This window comes from Trichogramma pretiosum, unplaced genomic scaffold, assembly GCF_000599845.2.
Source record: "Trichogramma pretiosum strain Unisexual culture from Peru unplaced genomic scaffold, Tpre_2.0 scaffold102, whole genome shotgun sequence".
In the NCBI taxonomy this organism is placed as follows: domain Eukaryota; kingdom Metazoa; phylum Arthropoda; class Insecta; order Hymenoptera; family Trichogrammatidae; genus Trichogramma; species Trichogramma pretiosum.
Genome location: NW_019640799.1, coordinates 165820 through 179649, shown reverse-complemented (window position 1 = coordinate 179649; position 13830 = coordinate 165820). Strand labels below are relative to the sequence as shown.

General features: G+C 38.4%; 1 protein-coding gene across 1 annotated transcript in view; it reads right to left on the bottom strand.

The window, feature by feature from the left end:
• Positions 1 to 6212: 6212 nt before the first annotated feature.
• LOC106653545 (transcriptional coactivator YAP1-A) overlaps positions 6213 to 13830 on the bottom strand; it is a 29372-nt gene continuing 21754 nt past the window's right edge. Inside the window, exons 2-6 of the mRNA XM_014373031.2 lie at positions 11614 to 11885; positions 11184 to 11389; positions 10913 to 11099; positions 10574 to 10656; positions 6213 to 10442 (exon numbers count right to left, since the gene is read on the bottom strand). Coding sequence (XP_014228517.1) covers positions 10341 to 10442; positions 10574 to 10656; positions 10913 to 11099; positions 11184 to 11389; positions 11614 to 11885 — 850 coding nt within the window. The 3' untranslated portion in view covers positions 6213 to 10340. The remainder of the gene's footprint in view (positions 10443 to 10573; positions 10657 to 10912; positions 11100 to 11183; positions 11390 to 11613; positions 11886 to 13830) is intronic.

Below are 13830 nucleotides of genomic sequence, written 5' to 3'. Positions count from 1 at the left end.
TGTGCAAGTGCGCGAGGGGAGCGCTACGCTACTTTTTTACGTATAAACACCGGAGATGCGATATATTAGGGACGAACGCGTTTTTTTTTTGCGTCGACGAGTTTTTTAATCGAAATATTTCCCTGCATAAGTGATGTATATTATGTGTGCGTACACGAATACACGGGGAGGTGTGCCGGGGGCCGTGCACGCGACAAAAAATAAGGTACGTACGTACCATCAAATTGCTCAAGACGGGAGAACGGCACGCGACCACTTTTTTAAGCGACGATATGTAAAGTGAGCAATAAGCTTCCGGCTTTTTATACATGTGTATAATAATGGTCATCGTGTTTTTTTTCTCGTGAAAAATGAGGGGCCCCGCGCGGCGTATGCAGATCTCGAGGGGTCGTCGCGTTATACGTATAAGGCGAACAAGTGCGCGTACGTAACTCGCGTGCCGTTCTCGTGCCTCGATATATAAGTATACCCGCCGAAGTTATTTCCCTATCCGGCGAATATTAAGTACCTATCCACTCCGAGATTTTTCTCTTATGTGCGCAAACGAGAGAGGCACGCGACTGTATACGAGCTCTCTTTTCGGCATATATTATAGAGTCGGCAATTGAAGAGAAGCGGCAAGTGTATACGAGTGACCGAAAATTTCGAGGCTTTGATTACGCGATGATTTATTAATTCGATTATAAATACTCTATTTTTTAGTGAGCTTTTCGCATTCAGTCTTTTTTTCGATGATTATGTTTTTTTGACAACTCCATCGCACAGTAAAACGAAACGTCTGAATAGTCATCGGTAATAAATGTCATATCACTTAGTCTTTGTAAGCATGAACGTTTATTTTTCAAGACTTGTACATGGCGATAAATTACACTGACAGCAGTATCTTTTTTTTTAATTTTTAGAACTCTATTTCTGCGAGTAAGATGTGTCTAATTTTTTTTCGATCTATAACAATTTCTTCAACCACGTGAAATACGATAATACCTTCAAGCCTCCGCAACTAGGTGGCGAGTTCCTTTATTTGGAAATCTGCAAGTGACAAAGTCACATTAATTATTTATTTGTAGTAACAAAATTGTATTTGAACCAATAATTTGGTTTTAGTCGTTATCAAGCCAGTTTGTGGCTCCTGATTCGAATCGCTATGGTAGCAATTATTTTTGCAAATACATGCGACTTTTATTTAATTCTTAATGGTTTCTACGATTTAGATAAAGCTTTTTTGGGTTTTTCACGAGTAGGTAATCGCAAACATTTCCACTTCGCAGACGCGCACTTCTCTCGCACAAAATTTAAATTCACTTAAACGCGATGAATGATTAATTCAAAAGTTACCTCTCGACTTTGCTTCCTCATATACGTAATCCTTCCCAGATCCGAATGGCCAATTCCAGTCACGGGATTCGTCGTCGATTTCTTATACTCAAGCATTATTATATGTATAAAAAAAGTAGATACAGTCACGGCACACGCATATTTTATACATATCGAGAAAAAAAGGGGGCGCAAATACATTGAGCCAACCGAGCTCTAGCCTCCTACACACACACTTACACATAGACATAGAGACAGGCCAGATCGTGTGAGCTGCGTTACGCACCCTCGCATTTTCTTTTTCTGTCTCGCGTGCGTTACATATATACACGCAGAACTCGTTTTTGGAAGAAAATGCGCGTGGGGGCAGGGCGCAGCAGCAGCAGCAGCACCCCTTCGCGCCTGCCGCCGCCAAATCACACAAATCAGTCTTGATGCCGCATTGGCATCTCTCTCTCTCTCGCTCGCTCGATTCTTTCTTTCTTTCATTCTTTCTTTCTTTCTCTTTTTTTTCCAGTTCTCGAACGCGGCGGCGCGCGCGCAGAGGGATGTCCGATCGACGACGGAAAGTGTATAAGCTTCTTTATTCCCCGGACCAACGCCCCATACGCGCGGCACATACGCTGTATTTTGCCCTTATAAACATCATACGTGCGTATGTGTGTGTGTGTGTGCTTCAACGTATATTTCAACGTATACCAGCCCTCGGATCGATAATGAATTTCTCGTCCGATGAAACTTTTTTTTTGCTGCTCGCCCGGGTTTCGATGAGCTAATTTCCACGATTGGCCGAACTCGAAGCGAACGCTTCCTTGTCTTAGCATCGACACTTTTTCCCTTGTTCTTATTTTAACTTCTTCTATTTATCCAATATATCCTGTGAAATGCATAAAAAATGATTTGATAAATATTCGTTTAAAATAAAAACATATAGCACCATCATGAAAATCACAAATATTTCTTAAGCATATCTCATCGTGTCTGTTTTTCTTCACTAACAGTGAGGAATCGCGAACGAATGAATAGTTCAAAGAGCATCTATTCTTTTCTCGAATAATTAAATAATTGGAAGGATAAACAGTAATTATGAACATAACACCAATTGATTTCGTTCTATCACGAAAAGTGATTATAACCATTTAGGCGCTGGATTTGATGCCAGTAACATTTTTTTTAGTATAAGAATAAGCATTGACCAATGTTTTTTCGAAATTTTTCGAATTATAGAGATATTTCACTTTCAATCTAACACTTTTTTCGAATAATCCGATCGAAAAACTTAAAAAATTTTTGATAAATATAAATTCAAGCCATAGATAGATGCTAAATACTCGTTTTATAAATCTGCCCCAAGACGTCAGTAATTTTTTTTAGCAAAGCATCAAATGGTATCTAAGATGCTACTAGATGGCGTTTCCCGAACTCTGAAAATTACAAGAGAAAATGTAAAGTTCTAGGAATAAGTGGAAATCAATTGTCGTACTGCACGTATTTCGTTTACTTCTTCTCGTTTTCCTTCCCTGCTATCGGGGAAGAATATACTATATTTTTTTCTCACGCAGAGGCATGCTCCCTATAACTAAATGCTCGCTATAACAAAATTGTACACTGGGTTGACTTCGATTCTGTCTGGTATATCTTGCATGAGTGCGAGATATACGATAGCTCCACTTAATTTACGTTAACAACGCTCGATGAATTGACCGTATTAATGATCAACGCAACCCTCAATTCTGATCATGAAAAATGAAAAACTTTACATCATAGTAAAATATGATATTTAGTCCATTTCGATTTAACTTGATATTTTTTCAATCCAACCAATATAAACAAAAATGATTGAGTCTTCGAGTTTAGGAAACACTAAAATAACAATTTTATTATTAAATAACACATGAATATTAATTATTAAAACATTTTTCGATTCAAAATGTCTGGTCAATTTGTATTACTAAAGTCCACAAGATCTATTAGTTTTTTTCGTTTTGTAATGATTGAATTGAAAAAAGTGGCATGAACAATTAAAACAAATTTCAAACGCGGAGAGGATGTTAAAGCGCTCTCTAGTAAAGTAAAATAAAAGCATTAGACTCCGAAGATATCGCTTGCGCGTGGTAAGTACGTATAAGCCATGCGTCGATAAAGAAGAAATGATACTTCTTACCGCTTGCAGTTGTAATAGTGAACATTTCAACCGTATAAAAACATAATATGTACCTTGCATCAAGTATTTTAAATATACCTTCAGATGAATGTGTTTTACGTAAAAACGTACCGACTTCAAAATTATTCAATCAAATTAACACGTTTTTCATAAATTTAATATTTATTCGAGTTAGTCAATGCTGTGACGTTGAGTCCGCGATGAAAGAAAAGTTACGCCTCTACAGCCTTTAGAGTTGTCGTATAAGTACTGAAGAAATTCTGAATCTTACCCATATATTATATGTCATACTTCAAAGATCGTGTGCTTGTCAATAAAAAAATCGAAACTCATTCTTTTCAATTTATTTATTTGCATTACATGTAAACAAAGCAACATTTAATTACAACCAATATAAAAAAATACTGCAAAAAAGCTTATATCGACATTACGAGCTTTTTCATGCAGCAGCCAAGCAAATATTATATAAATCCTCGTTCTTTAATCCCTTGGTGATCATCTCACAGCAGAGAATCGGCAGTCGGTCGTGTATCAGCTTCATGAAAGGATCCAGGGCCCAGCTCCGGAAAAATCCTCTCGACAGTTTTTCGCACAGATGCAATGCACTGAGTAACTCATGTTCTTTTTCGAACCTGTACGAAGAGTCTATCATATCAATCGAGCTAGCCAAATTCCAGTAGTCCTTATATGTAAGTCGTTTTGCCGCATCTTCGGGTCGCAGTCGAATAACTTCGTCGAGACGCAGCATCGAACTTCTGTCATCCTTATCAACCTTATCATCCTTATCTTCCTCATCCATTTCATCCTCATCCATTTCAGCAAAAAGGTTTGTCATGAATGCTGGCAGTCCTGGATAAATCCACATCTTTTTTGCTCTTGTTATGAACTTCTCGTCGTCGTACCAACATTTTTCAAGATCTGACGACTTCTCAAACAATTCGTACTCGGCGAAACATTTCATGATCGTCATGGCGTCACTTCGCTTCACTTGATATCCTCTTTTCACAATTCTTTCGACGGCGGCCAACGCGCCGGACGCCAGTTTCAATCTGTCATTGGACGAAATATCCGATTTAATCGATTTATATCTTTCGGCGAAGTAATCATTTGGAAAAACGAAACTAGACAGATCAGCGCCATGTTCGAAAAGAATATCAATGCAATCTGGCCAGAGATTCGCCACAGCCAGCTGCAGTGGTGTCCGGCCCAATTTGTCCTTTGCATCGACCTGTATCAAATGATTTAATTCGTCGCAGACATCGAAAAATAGCTCCAGTGCCTCCTTGACATTAAACTTGAAATTGTCTCTCTTGTAAAATAGGTGCAGAGGTGTCGATCCCTCGTCGTTGGCCGCGTTCGGATCGGCGCCTCTTGTCAATAGCATTTTAACAACATAATCGTTGTAGTGGAGCACTGCCAAATGCAATGGCGTATTACCGAACTTGTCACGGGCATCGATATGTATTGGCTGTTGTTTTTCCTCGGCGATCTCGAATAACAACTTCGCTACGTCAGGAATTGGTGGATTCCTTGACACATCGGAAATGTATTTCTTGCTTATCAAGTGCAGAGGTGTCAATCCATCCTTGTTAGCCAAATTAAGATCAGAACTACTTCTCATCAGTACTTCGGCCATTTCCGTGTTTTGCACGAATTTGTTCTTACCAATCAGATACAAGTGTAGTGGCGAATCTCCTGTTTCTGGCCAGAGGCAATTAGGATCTTGGCCGAGCTCGAGGAATTTCTCAATGGCGTACCAATCGCCATACATGCAGGCGACATGGAAATGTGACAGTCCAGATTCGTCGGTGTAATTGACGTCGTTACGGTTGTATATCTCAAATAGTTGATACATCGTATTAGTGTGACAATCTTGTTTAGCCGCATGATGCACCGGTGTGGTGCGACGCGACGATGGCTTCCCGTCTGCATCGAGCTTGGGCTCGTCTTTATATTCGGTGATGCACAAGAAGTCAATGAACACTTCGAGTTTTTTGATGTACTCTTTGTCTTCAAAAAAGTTGATGTAATCCATGGCAAGACGCTCGAAGTTTTCGAAACTTAAAACGTCTTGGAAACTTGGAAGTAAGAGTCGTCGACTGTAAAATTGTTTGAATAATTGATCAACTTGACGGATATATTTGCGTCGCTCGTCCACGATCTCCCACTTGGTATTTTCTTGTAAACTCTTCAAAAGTCTTTCTGTCTTAACTGCAGCTTCTTGTCCATCGAAACTCGCAGTGGATTCTTCTCTGCTAGTGCAGTCTTCGATTATAATAGTATCCATCGTTCAACTCACTTAAACACAATTCACAATTACTAATGTATTTTTAAAAATTTTTTTTACACGAGAATCACTTGCTATATATCTATTAGATGTTTACGCTGCGGTGTCGTAACGTGTACTGATCTTTTACACGCACTACGATCTGTATAGAGAATTAAAAACTCGTAGGTGAAGCTACAAGAGATAAAAGTAGCTATGTACAGTCAGAGTCGTTGAATTCGGTAACGATTAGAATTTAGAAAGCGTAAATCTAGCGTAGCGAAGGCCGTTGACTACGCTAGATTTCGGCCGTAATGTCAGTAGCAGATGGCTAAGCATATAGAATGTTGTCCCCTACTTCGCTAGACTGACGATTTCAATTTTTATCGAATTCCATGAATTTTGATTCAGGCGGTCGGTAGGAAAAACATAAGAGAAAGTAGAAATAATACAGAGGCACTACAACTAGACTGCTTTTATACATAACTCGGGCATAGATCCTCCAATGAGTTTTTTCTTTTTTTTAATCGAGTATTTAAAAGGAAACTCGTCGAGTTTTTTCGAGTTATCGCACACTTCTACTATGGATCATGGTCGGTCAATGTAGTTATTCTACACGTTTGTAATTAAAATTTTTGACTTCCTATACTATCCAAAAAAACAAATGCATCTCGTTTTCATAGGATTTATTTAAAAACGCAACCCGTGACAATGTAACACCATTATCGATTGCGACGCGCGAATGATTACAAAGGTTACGCTAAGGCATACAAAAATAATTTGCTCAATTTGTTTATCATAAATTATTATTGAAGATCCGTACCTAATTGACATAAGATAAACTATCCAAATAAAACATTGCGAATGCCCATGTCGATCTGCAAGTTTTGATTTTAATTATTTATATTAATGTTTGTGATTTTATTTTTATATAATATGTGGGTGCAGTAGACAAGTGTCGTCAAATGAGAATTCCCGGCTAGGTTTGTTTACTGGGGATTAACGGATTTGTGATCGGGGACACTTTTTCAGCAAAATGCCTTTCATGTCGGTTTTTTTGTAAAAATTTTTATCAATAATTTTTATGTTTGAATAGCTTGTCTCATCTGGTATCGTTATACAGTATCGTTGTTTATTTATAATTAGTTTAAATATTACCGATAAAAGAGTAACACATTAGACATCAGATGGTAGCAATGGTAAAGTAGAGTATGGTAAGAAATGGTAAGTTAACGGTAACGGCGTAAGCGTGGATGATATAATTTGGACTTGTGACGCAACGGCGCCTGATTCAAAAATATGTGAAAATACGAAATTATTTAGAAGTTTAAATGCAAAATAAAAGCTTAGATTTTTATTGAATTTTTAGCTAATGTCTTATGAGATTATCTTTAAAAAATAGTGATTCGACTTTGTACAGTAATATCTTTTGAAAATGCCCATTTCCATCTTGACTTTAATAAAAAATTACTCAAACCCTTACCCTTATAACAGAGCAGTATTCACAAAGTGATTTGTAATATCATAAAAAATATTTTCAAATATAATTCATAAAAACAAACATGTTATTTTCACTCTGAATCTGAATGTATTTCAAGATTTCGAGCAGACTTTAGGGAAATTTTTGTGGTAAGGTTAATTACAAGGATGTAGTTATTAAAAAAGGTAGCACAAAATTACACAATTTCACTGAGTAAGTAAACATTATATTTACTGTTATATTTATTTTAATTCTAAGGCACTTGTTACCTATATAAAAATGTGTAAACGTCAAACATCGCCAATGAGAATAATATTTAAATACTGATGTAAAAAAATAAAAAAAAATATCGCATCGGTACACTCATGTGGCGATAAACAATTAAGGCATTCGAATTTTTCGTAAAGGCACCTCTCTGTTGCACGCGATCACGAAAGCTTTTAAAAAAGTTCATTTAACGCTGTGTTTGCATTCATTGGAGAAAAAAAGAACTAAAAACGTTTGGTAAGAATTCACGACAACATAAAATCATGACGAATTCATTACACAAACTGATCAATTTGCAGCTGAACAGACGAAAAAAAAAAAGAAAATACAAACTCTCCTCGGCAAAACCTGAATGTTCATTTCAGTTTCAAGCAAAATAGATATTACAACTAAGAAATATCATTAAAGACTAAAAGAGAAAAATGTAGAAATCATACGTATTCTGAAATCGTAAAAAATATGAACCCCTGAAAATATCGATTTGCGTGAATGAAAAGAATCGCTACTATTTCATATGTATTCATACATAAATCACCAATCAAAAATAGCACAAGGATGTTCGATACTTCACTTTCATTAATTCTGGCACATATTTATAAAACAATATTTAAGTTACTTAGCAACGCTGAGATTTTTTATGTACATAACATAATTTTTTCGACTTGCTATAAAAGAGATTTAATGAACGCAAAATTGAGTCATATCAATAACTTTTGCACGATCATTCGCATCGATCGATAATTTACAGAAGACGAACGTAGGGCATCAACCCACATTCGCTTCGTTACTTATTGCAAAGAAATCATAAGATAACGATTTTAAATATCAAGTCTCTTTTTAACACTTATGCACAATACAAAAAGCAACTGCCCCATTAAATGACAACATTATTTTTTTTACGCTTCTTTAAACAAGTCATTCGACGTACAAATGCTTGAAAAAAGCTTGACTGCAGTAAAAACTGTGAGTTGTTTTGACGATACCATCAATCGGCCGACTCTGCGGCTTTTCCAAAGACGATGGAAAAGTCGAGAGATCGCTCACTCGCTCAAAAAATATAACTTTTTATACCCTTAACAAACGACTGCTTGATATATATGTATTTATGTATATTTCGTTACAATACCTTAGACTGTAGTTAATTCCAACACTCGTATATTTATAAATATATGTTCAAGATCTGAGAGAAATGACTGGATAATTAATGAATTTTCGATAAAACTGGTAAAATATCATAATCGTAACAAGTTTTTCGTAATGTACAAAACATATTTAGAAAAGCAACCTTGTTACTAGCTCAGATTTCTCTCGAGATCGTATAAAATACGTACTAAGCTGCCACATAAACTTAATTACATGTATAGGTGTAATATTAAATTTATCGACAATAATACATGAAGGAAAACGAACAGTCCATACGCCAAATTAATACAGTTTTTCTTCGTATGAATTAAATTGAAAGAAAAAAAATTCTTAACTCTAAAAAGTAAGATGATATTTAAAACTTTCGATAATTGCTTTTGAATAATTTTTTTGTCGTATTTTCATGCGATTAATGCATTACATTAGGTAAGACTTAAGAAAATCTTATATGCTAAAAAATGTTGACAATGTTTCCTCTTTCATTTTTCAATATATGTATTAAATTTCAAAGACTGAAAATCCATAACAATTATAGACTTTTTTCTCGGATAAAAAATATATGCATACATGCCTACATATATATTTATACACCTTTTTTTATTGCGTTCATACTGACAATTCAAATATTAAAAAAAGTTCGTCTAAAACATGATTATATGCTTTTTCAACAATTGATGATTGATCATATTAACAAATTGATATGGACGGTATTCTTTACCTTAAAAAAGCGATATAACCCTATCGCTGGGGATTGTAAAATCGATTGCAAGGCACTGTTTATTAACAAATATAATTCAAAATTTCCTTAGCACCTTCGTTATCGCAATTGTTTTTTTTCTCGTAAATATTAAATTCTGTACAAAATTTGCTTAATTAAAATGTTTATAATTAAACATCGTTTTATTGCTAAAAATGCTTTGTGTCTCAACGCTTCTGTCCTTTTGTCAAAAATAAAAACCATTTAAATTTAATAAAAAAAGACCGACGAATTTCATCGTCTTCGTAATCAGTGGATAAAAAATAAAAATTAATTTGTTGTGCGTTACATATTTGAAATGATTTCAAATAATTATAAAATGAAAAAAAAAATAATAAGGATTGATTCGTTAAACGTTACGATAAAATTCTTACGATCAATTCAATAGATCATGGCACCAGAAATGTTAAGAGATATTATAAATTCAACGCAAGATGAATGTTAACACCGTGGATGGACAGGAACGTCACTCATAATATATATATTCATTTCAATTCTTAACTACTTTGACCTATTATCCTTTTAAAATTAAATCTACACAAGTCCTAGACAACAATGATTGATTGCTGATAATCAAAAAAAATTTTTTTTCGTTCTCCGCGTAAAAGTGCTGCCGCCCGCGATATCCATCTATCTCTGGCAAACGGCAATCGAAGGAGATAGAGAAAGAAAGAGAGATATATTTACACACATGATCCATTTACGCACACAACATACGTCGAAAGTATCAAACACAATTTGACGGACTTTGCGGGGTTTAAAAATTCGTCGAAATCCTATGCACTTCTTTGTCCCGTAGGGAGTTTTTTTTCTTCTGTTTTCATTGACTTCCCCGATCATAGAGTCGTCAATTTTGATATAAATAAATAAACGTAAGGCCGTACACCAGCAGCAGCTAGTGGCATCTCGTCGAACGTCGACGCGCCGATGTGGAGGACGAGACGACGCACTAGAGCCACGTAAGTATGTTCTCTGGTTTGGTGGTGTTGCCGACTGGATTTATCAGAGACTGCACGTCCTCGAGGATGTCGCTGCTGAAATCCTCGCCGAGCTAAAGTCGATGCGGAAAATCAAAAGGAAAAGAACTGTTATTCGGGCTATAGAATGGGTGTAACTTTTGGCGATGCGGCGGCGTGATCGACGAGCGCGAGGGACGGATCACGCATCGATCGGGTTACGTACCTGGAGGGACGGCACGAGATCGTCGGTGTTGTCGATGTTGTCACCTAGCGACATGCCGTCGGGCGTCTCCATGGGGGTTCCTTCTGCGAGACGAGAAAGTCAAACGATTAGATATAGTGATATAATTCCTTCGAGAAGACCACCTGAGCTCAAAGTCGTAGATTTGCTCCAAAAATTTGTAAGGTCTACTGATAATTGATACGTAATAACGAAGCATCCTCAAGCAATTGGAACAGATTGGACTCGTGAAGCTTCATGAGTACTCATTAATTTTTTGGAGCAAATAAATGATCTGGAGTTCAAGCGATCTTTAATCCGACAAAGATATAGGAAACTAACCGCTCGTGACGTCCATGTTATCATCGATGTTGGCCAAAAAGTCTTCGGGCGTGTGGGGCAGGGAGTAAGCCGATCCCAGACCCAGACCGCTGTCGGCGCTCTCCTGTCGGGCGTGCTGCTCGTTGATGCCCGACAGGAACGGATCCATCGCGGCGTCCGTCGTGCTCTGCAGCAGCATTCGCTCTTGCTGCAATTTTACAAAAATCACGAGCAAAAATAAATACGCCAATTGTCAATCGTATACGAGATATGATCAATTTACCGAACTCACCTGTCGCATGATTTCCTGCTGTCTCTGCTTGAGTCGCTCGCGCTCCATCTGCAGCGAGTGCAGGCGCATCTTCTGCTGGCAGGCCTGCACCGTCTGGTTGTTCTGGACGCTGGCGGCGCTGGGCACCTGCTGCTGCTGCTGCTGCTGGATCTGCCAGGTCTGCGGCAACATGGCGCCAGAGGTCGGCGCGCGCTGAAGGTGCGACGCTGCGAGGAAGAGAAAAAATCACCAAATTAATCTTTGAAAAATTTAACAAATAATGACTCAGGTCACTGTCCTTATTTTCAATGAATTTTGAATTAATATTTTACATAAGATCAAAACTTGATATGATAATTTTTTTCTGTATGAAGTCGTTATCATTAATACTAATTATTGAACGAAAATAAGGACAGTGACCTTACATAATAAATGAAGATGATGAACTTACGTATCCTCGGGTCGAACCACGAGGTGGTGCGCTCCTGATGATTGATGAAGTAGATCTCGCCCTCGGGCGTCCTGGCCTGCTCCCAGCCGTGGGGCAGGGGTCCGAGGGCGTTGTTCGAGACGGCCGCTGCTGCCGCTGCCGCTGCTGCTGCAGCCGCTGCTTGATTGGCGGCCTTGCCGGCCGACTCGACGGCCGCCGCAGCGACAGCCGCCACGTTGGCCGCCGCGGCGGTCTTGCGCGGATCCTCCCAGGTCGTGGTTCTCGTCACGTGACTGCAAAAGAAGAGAGACGCAACACGGTTATTGGTGTGGGAGAAAATTTTATATTCATAGAACGTCTTATTTAGAAATTTCGAACGAGCTTCAGAATTTCAGTCGCCCTTTGAAATAGTTGATATTTTGACTGCGGATGTCATTTTATTCGATTCCGATTCGAGTCAAAAGTCAGTCGACCAATCAGAGGCCGTATAAAATGTCTTCATTTTCAGGTCCATCATTATATTATGAAACGAACGGGCAGAGGATACATACTCAATGATATTAGGATTTAAGGGAAATATATATAGTGATCGGAAATTTGTTGACCACTTGCGAGTTTACAATACTCCATCTGCCGATGGAATCGAAAGGCTCATAAGCGAGCATGCAATTTATACATCAACGTTATATTGTGAGGTGACCATTGTTCGTTATATACTAATCAAAAGTTTTTTTGCCTCTTGCAAGTTTACAATGCTCCATCTGTCGATCAAGTTAAAAAGCTCGCGATCGAACGCGCCACCTCTCATTATACAGTAAATCTCTTTACGATATACAAATCGTATTCCAAAATATCCAGTCACACATTTTTTATATACTAAAGAAAATAGCAACGATTATAACACATAGAGGCTCGTCTCGCGTGTCTCGACGATCGCTCGCAAGTGATTCGTCATGGCATTGATATAAAGGGCTACATACATACAGAGAGAGAAAGACACAATTCAAGACACAATCGTGTCGCGCACGAGCCAACCCGCGTAAGTAATATCCGTGTCTATATATAATACGTGCGTTTGTATTATGCGTATATACGTGCACGCATTTGATTGTGATTATAAATAGCTATCGGGGCACGTATGTGTATGCGCTGCTGCTGCTATGGTGCCGCCGACCGCGCCTGGGAATTCGCACACTGTGCACGCGTGGCAAGAAACTTGCATACGCCCTTATCTCGCGTTACCGACTTTATAACTAATTCCTTCGAAAGTATAGTATCTATGTCTCAAAAATCGGTTCTCTCACCCAACTCGAAACATCGTCTCGTATGTAATATGTATATTGTTATATAGCACACGCGAGGCGGTGGCGGCTGCGTCGCGACCGATCGAGCCTATTTTAGCAATCGTGTTTCACGAGGCGAGGAAGTCGCTGCCGTTGTATTATATGCGTTCACGTGCCGCCAATCGCAAGGTGGGACAAGTCGACGACGACGCTGCGAAGAAATGACGTCAAGCGCGAAGTCAGTGTGTGCCATATTATGCTGTGTGCCTTTTACAGTTTTTCCTGTCCAAAATCGTAATAGCCGATATCGCTTCATCTTTCGTGTCTTTTTTTTTTTTTTTTTTTGTTATTACGCCTATACCGATCATGAAAGGCAACCGCGCCGACGACGACGGTGTGAATCGACGACTAACACACACGCACGGTCCACCTGTTGTCGGCGATGATCGTTAAACCGCCGTACGCCATTTTTTTCTTTCGACGAATGTTAATTCAAAATTACGGAACGGTTTCGCTTATGCATAAATCAATTGATAAGTTTAACGAAACGTTTTTCGCGATAATCTTCTTCAGCGGTGTATGGATGCACGGATCGTTGCTCGCTGTGCTGCTGGCTATACATGGTCATAAATAGCATTATACGTATACACACGCTGTGCGCGCGCGCTGTAACGCCGATTTGTGCTTGCGCTGTTTATATATATGCCGTATATCAACTTGATATTCCGCAAATCTAAATTTAGATCCGGAAACTTTCCTCGCGCACGCGCCCGACGACGACGATGATCACGATGATGATCGAAACGTGTATATAAAATACGATCCGCGAGCGCCGGTCTAGAGGTATATGTCAGATTTATTATTTCGATAATCGATGCGAGGAGGACTATACTCGAAATCGAATCGAACCGAGAGATAATGAATATTCGCGTTATACAATTGTGCGCGCGATTAG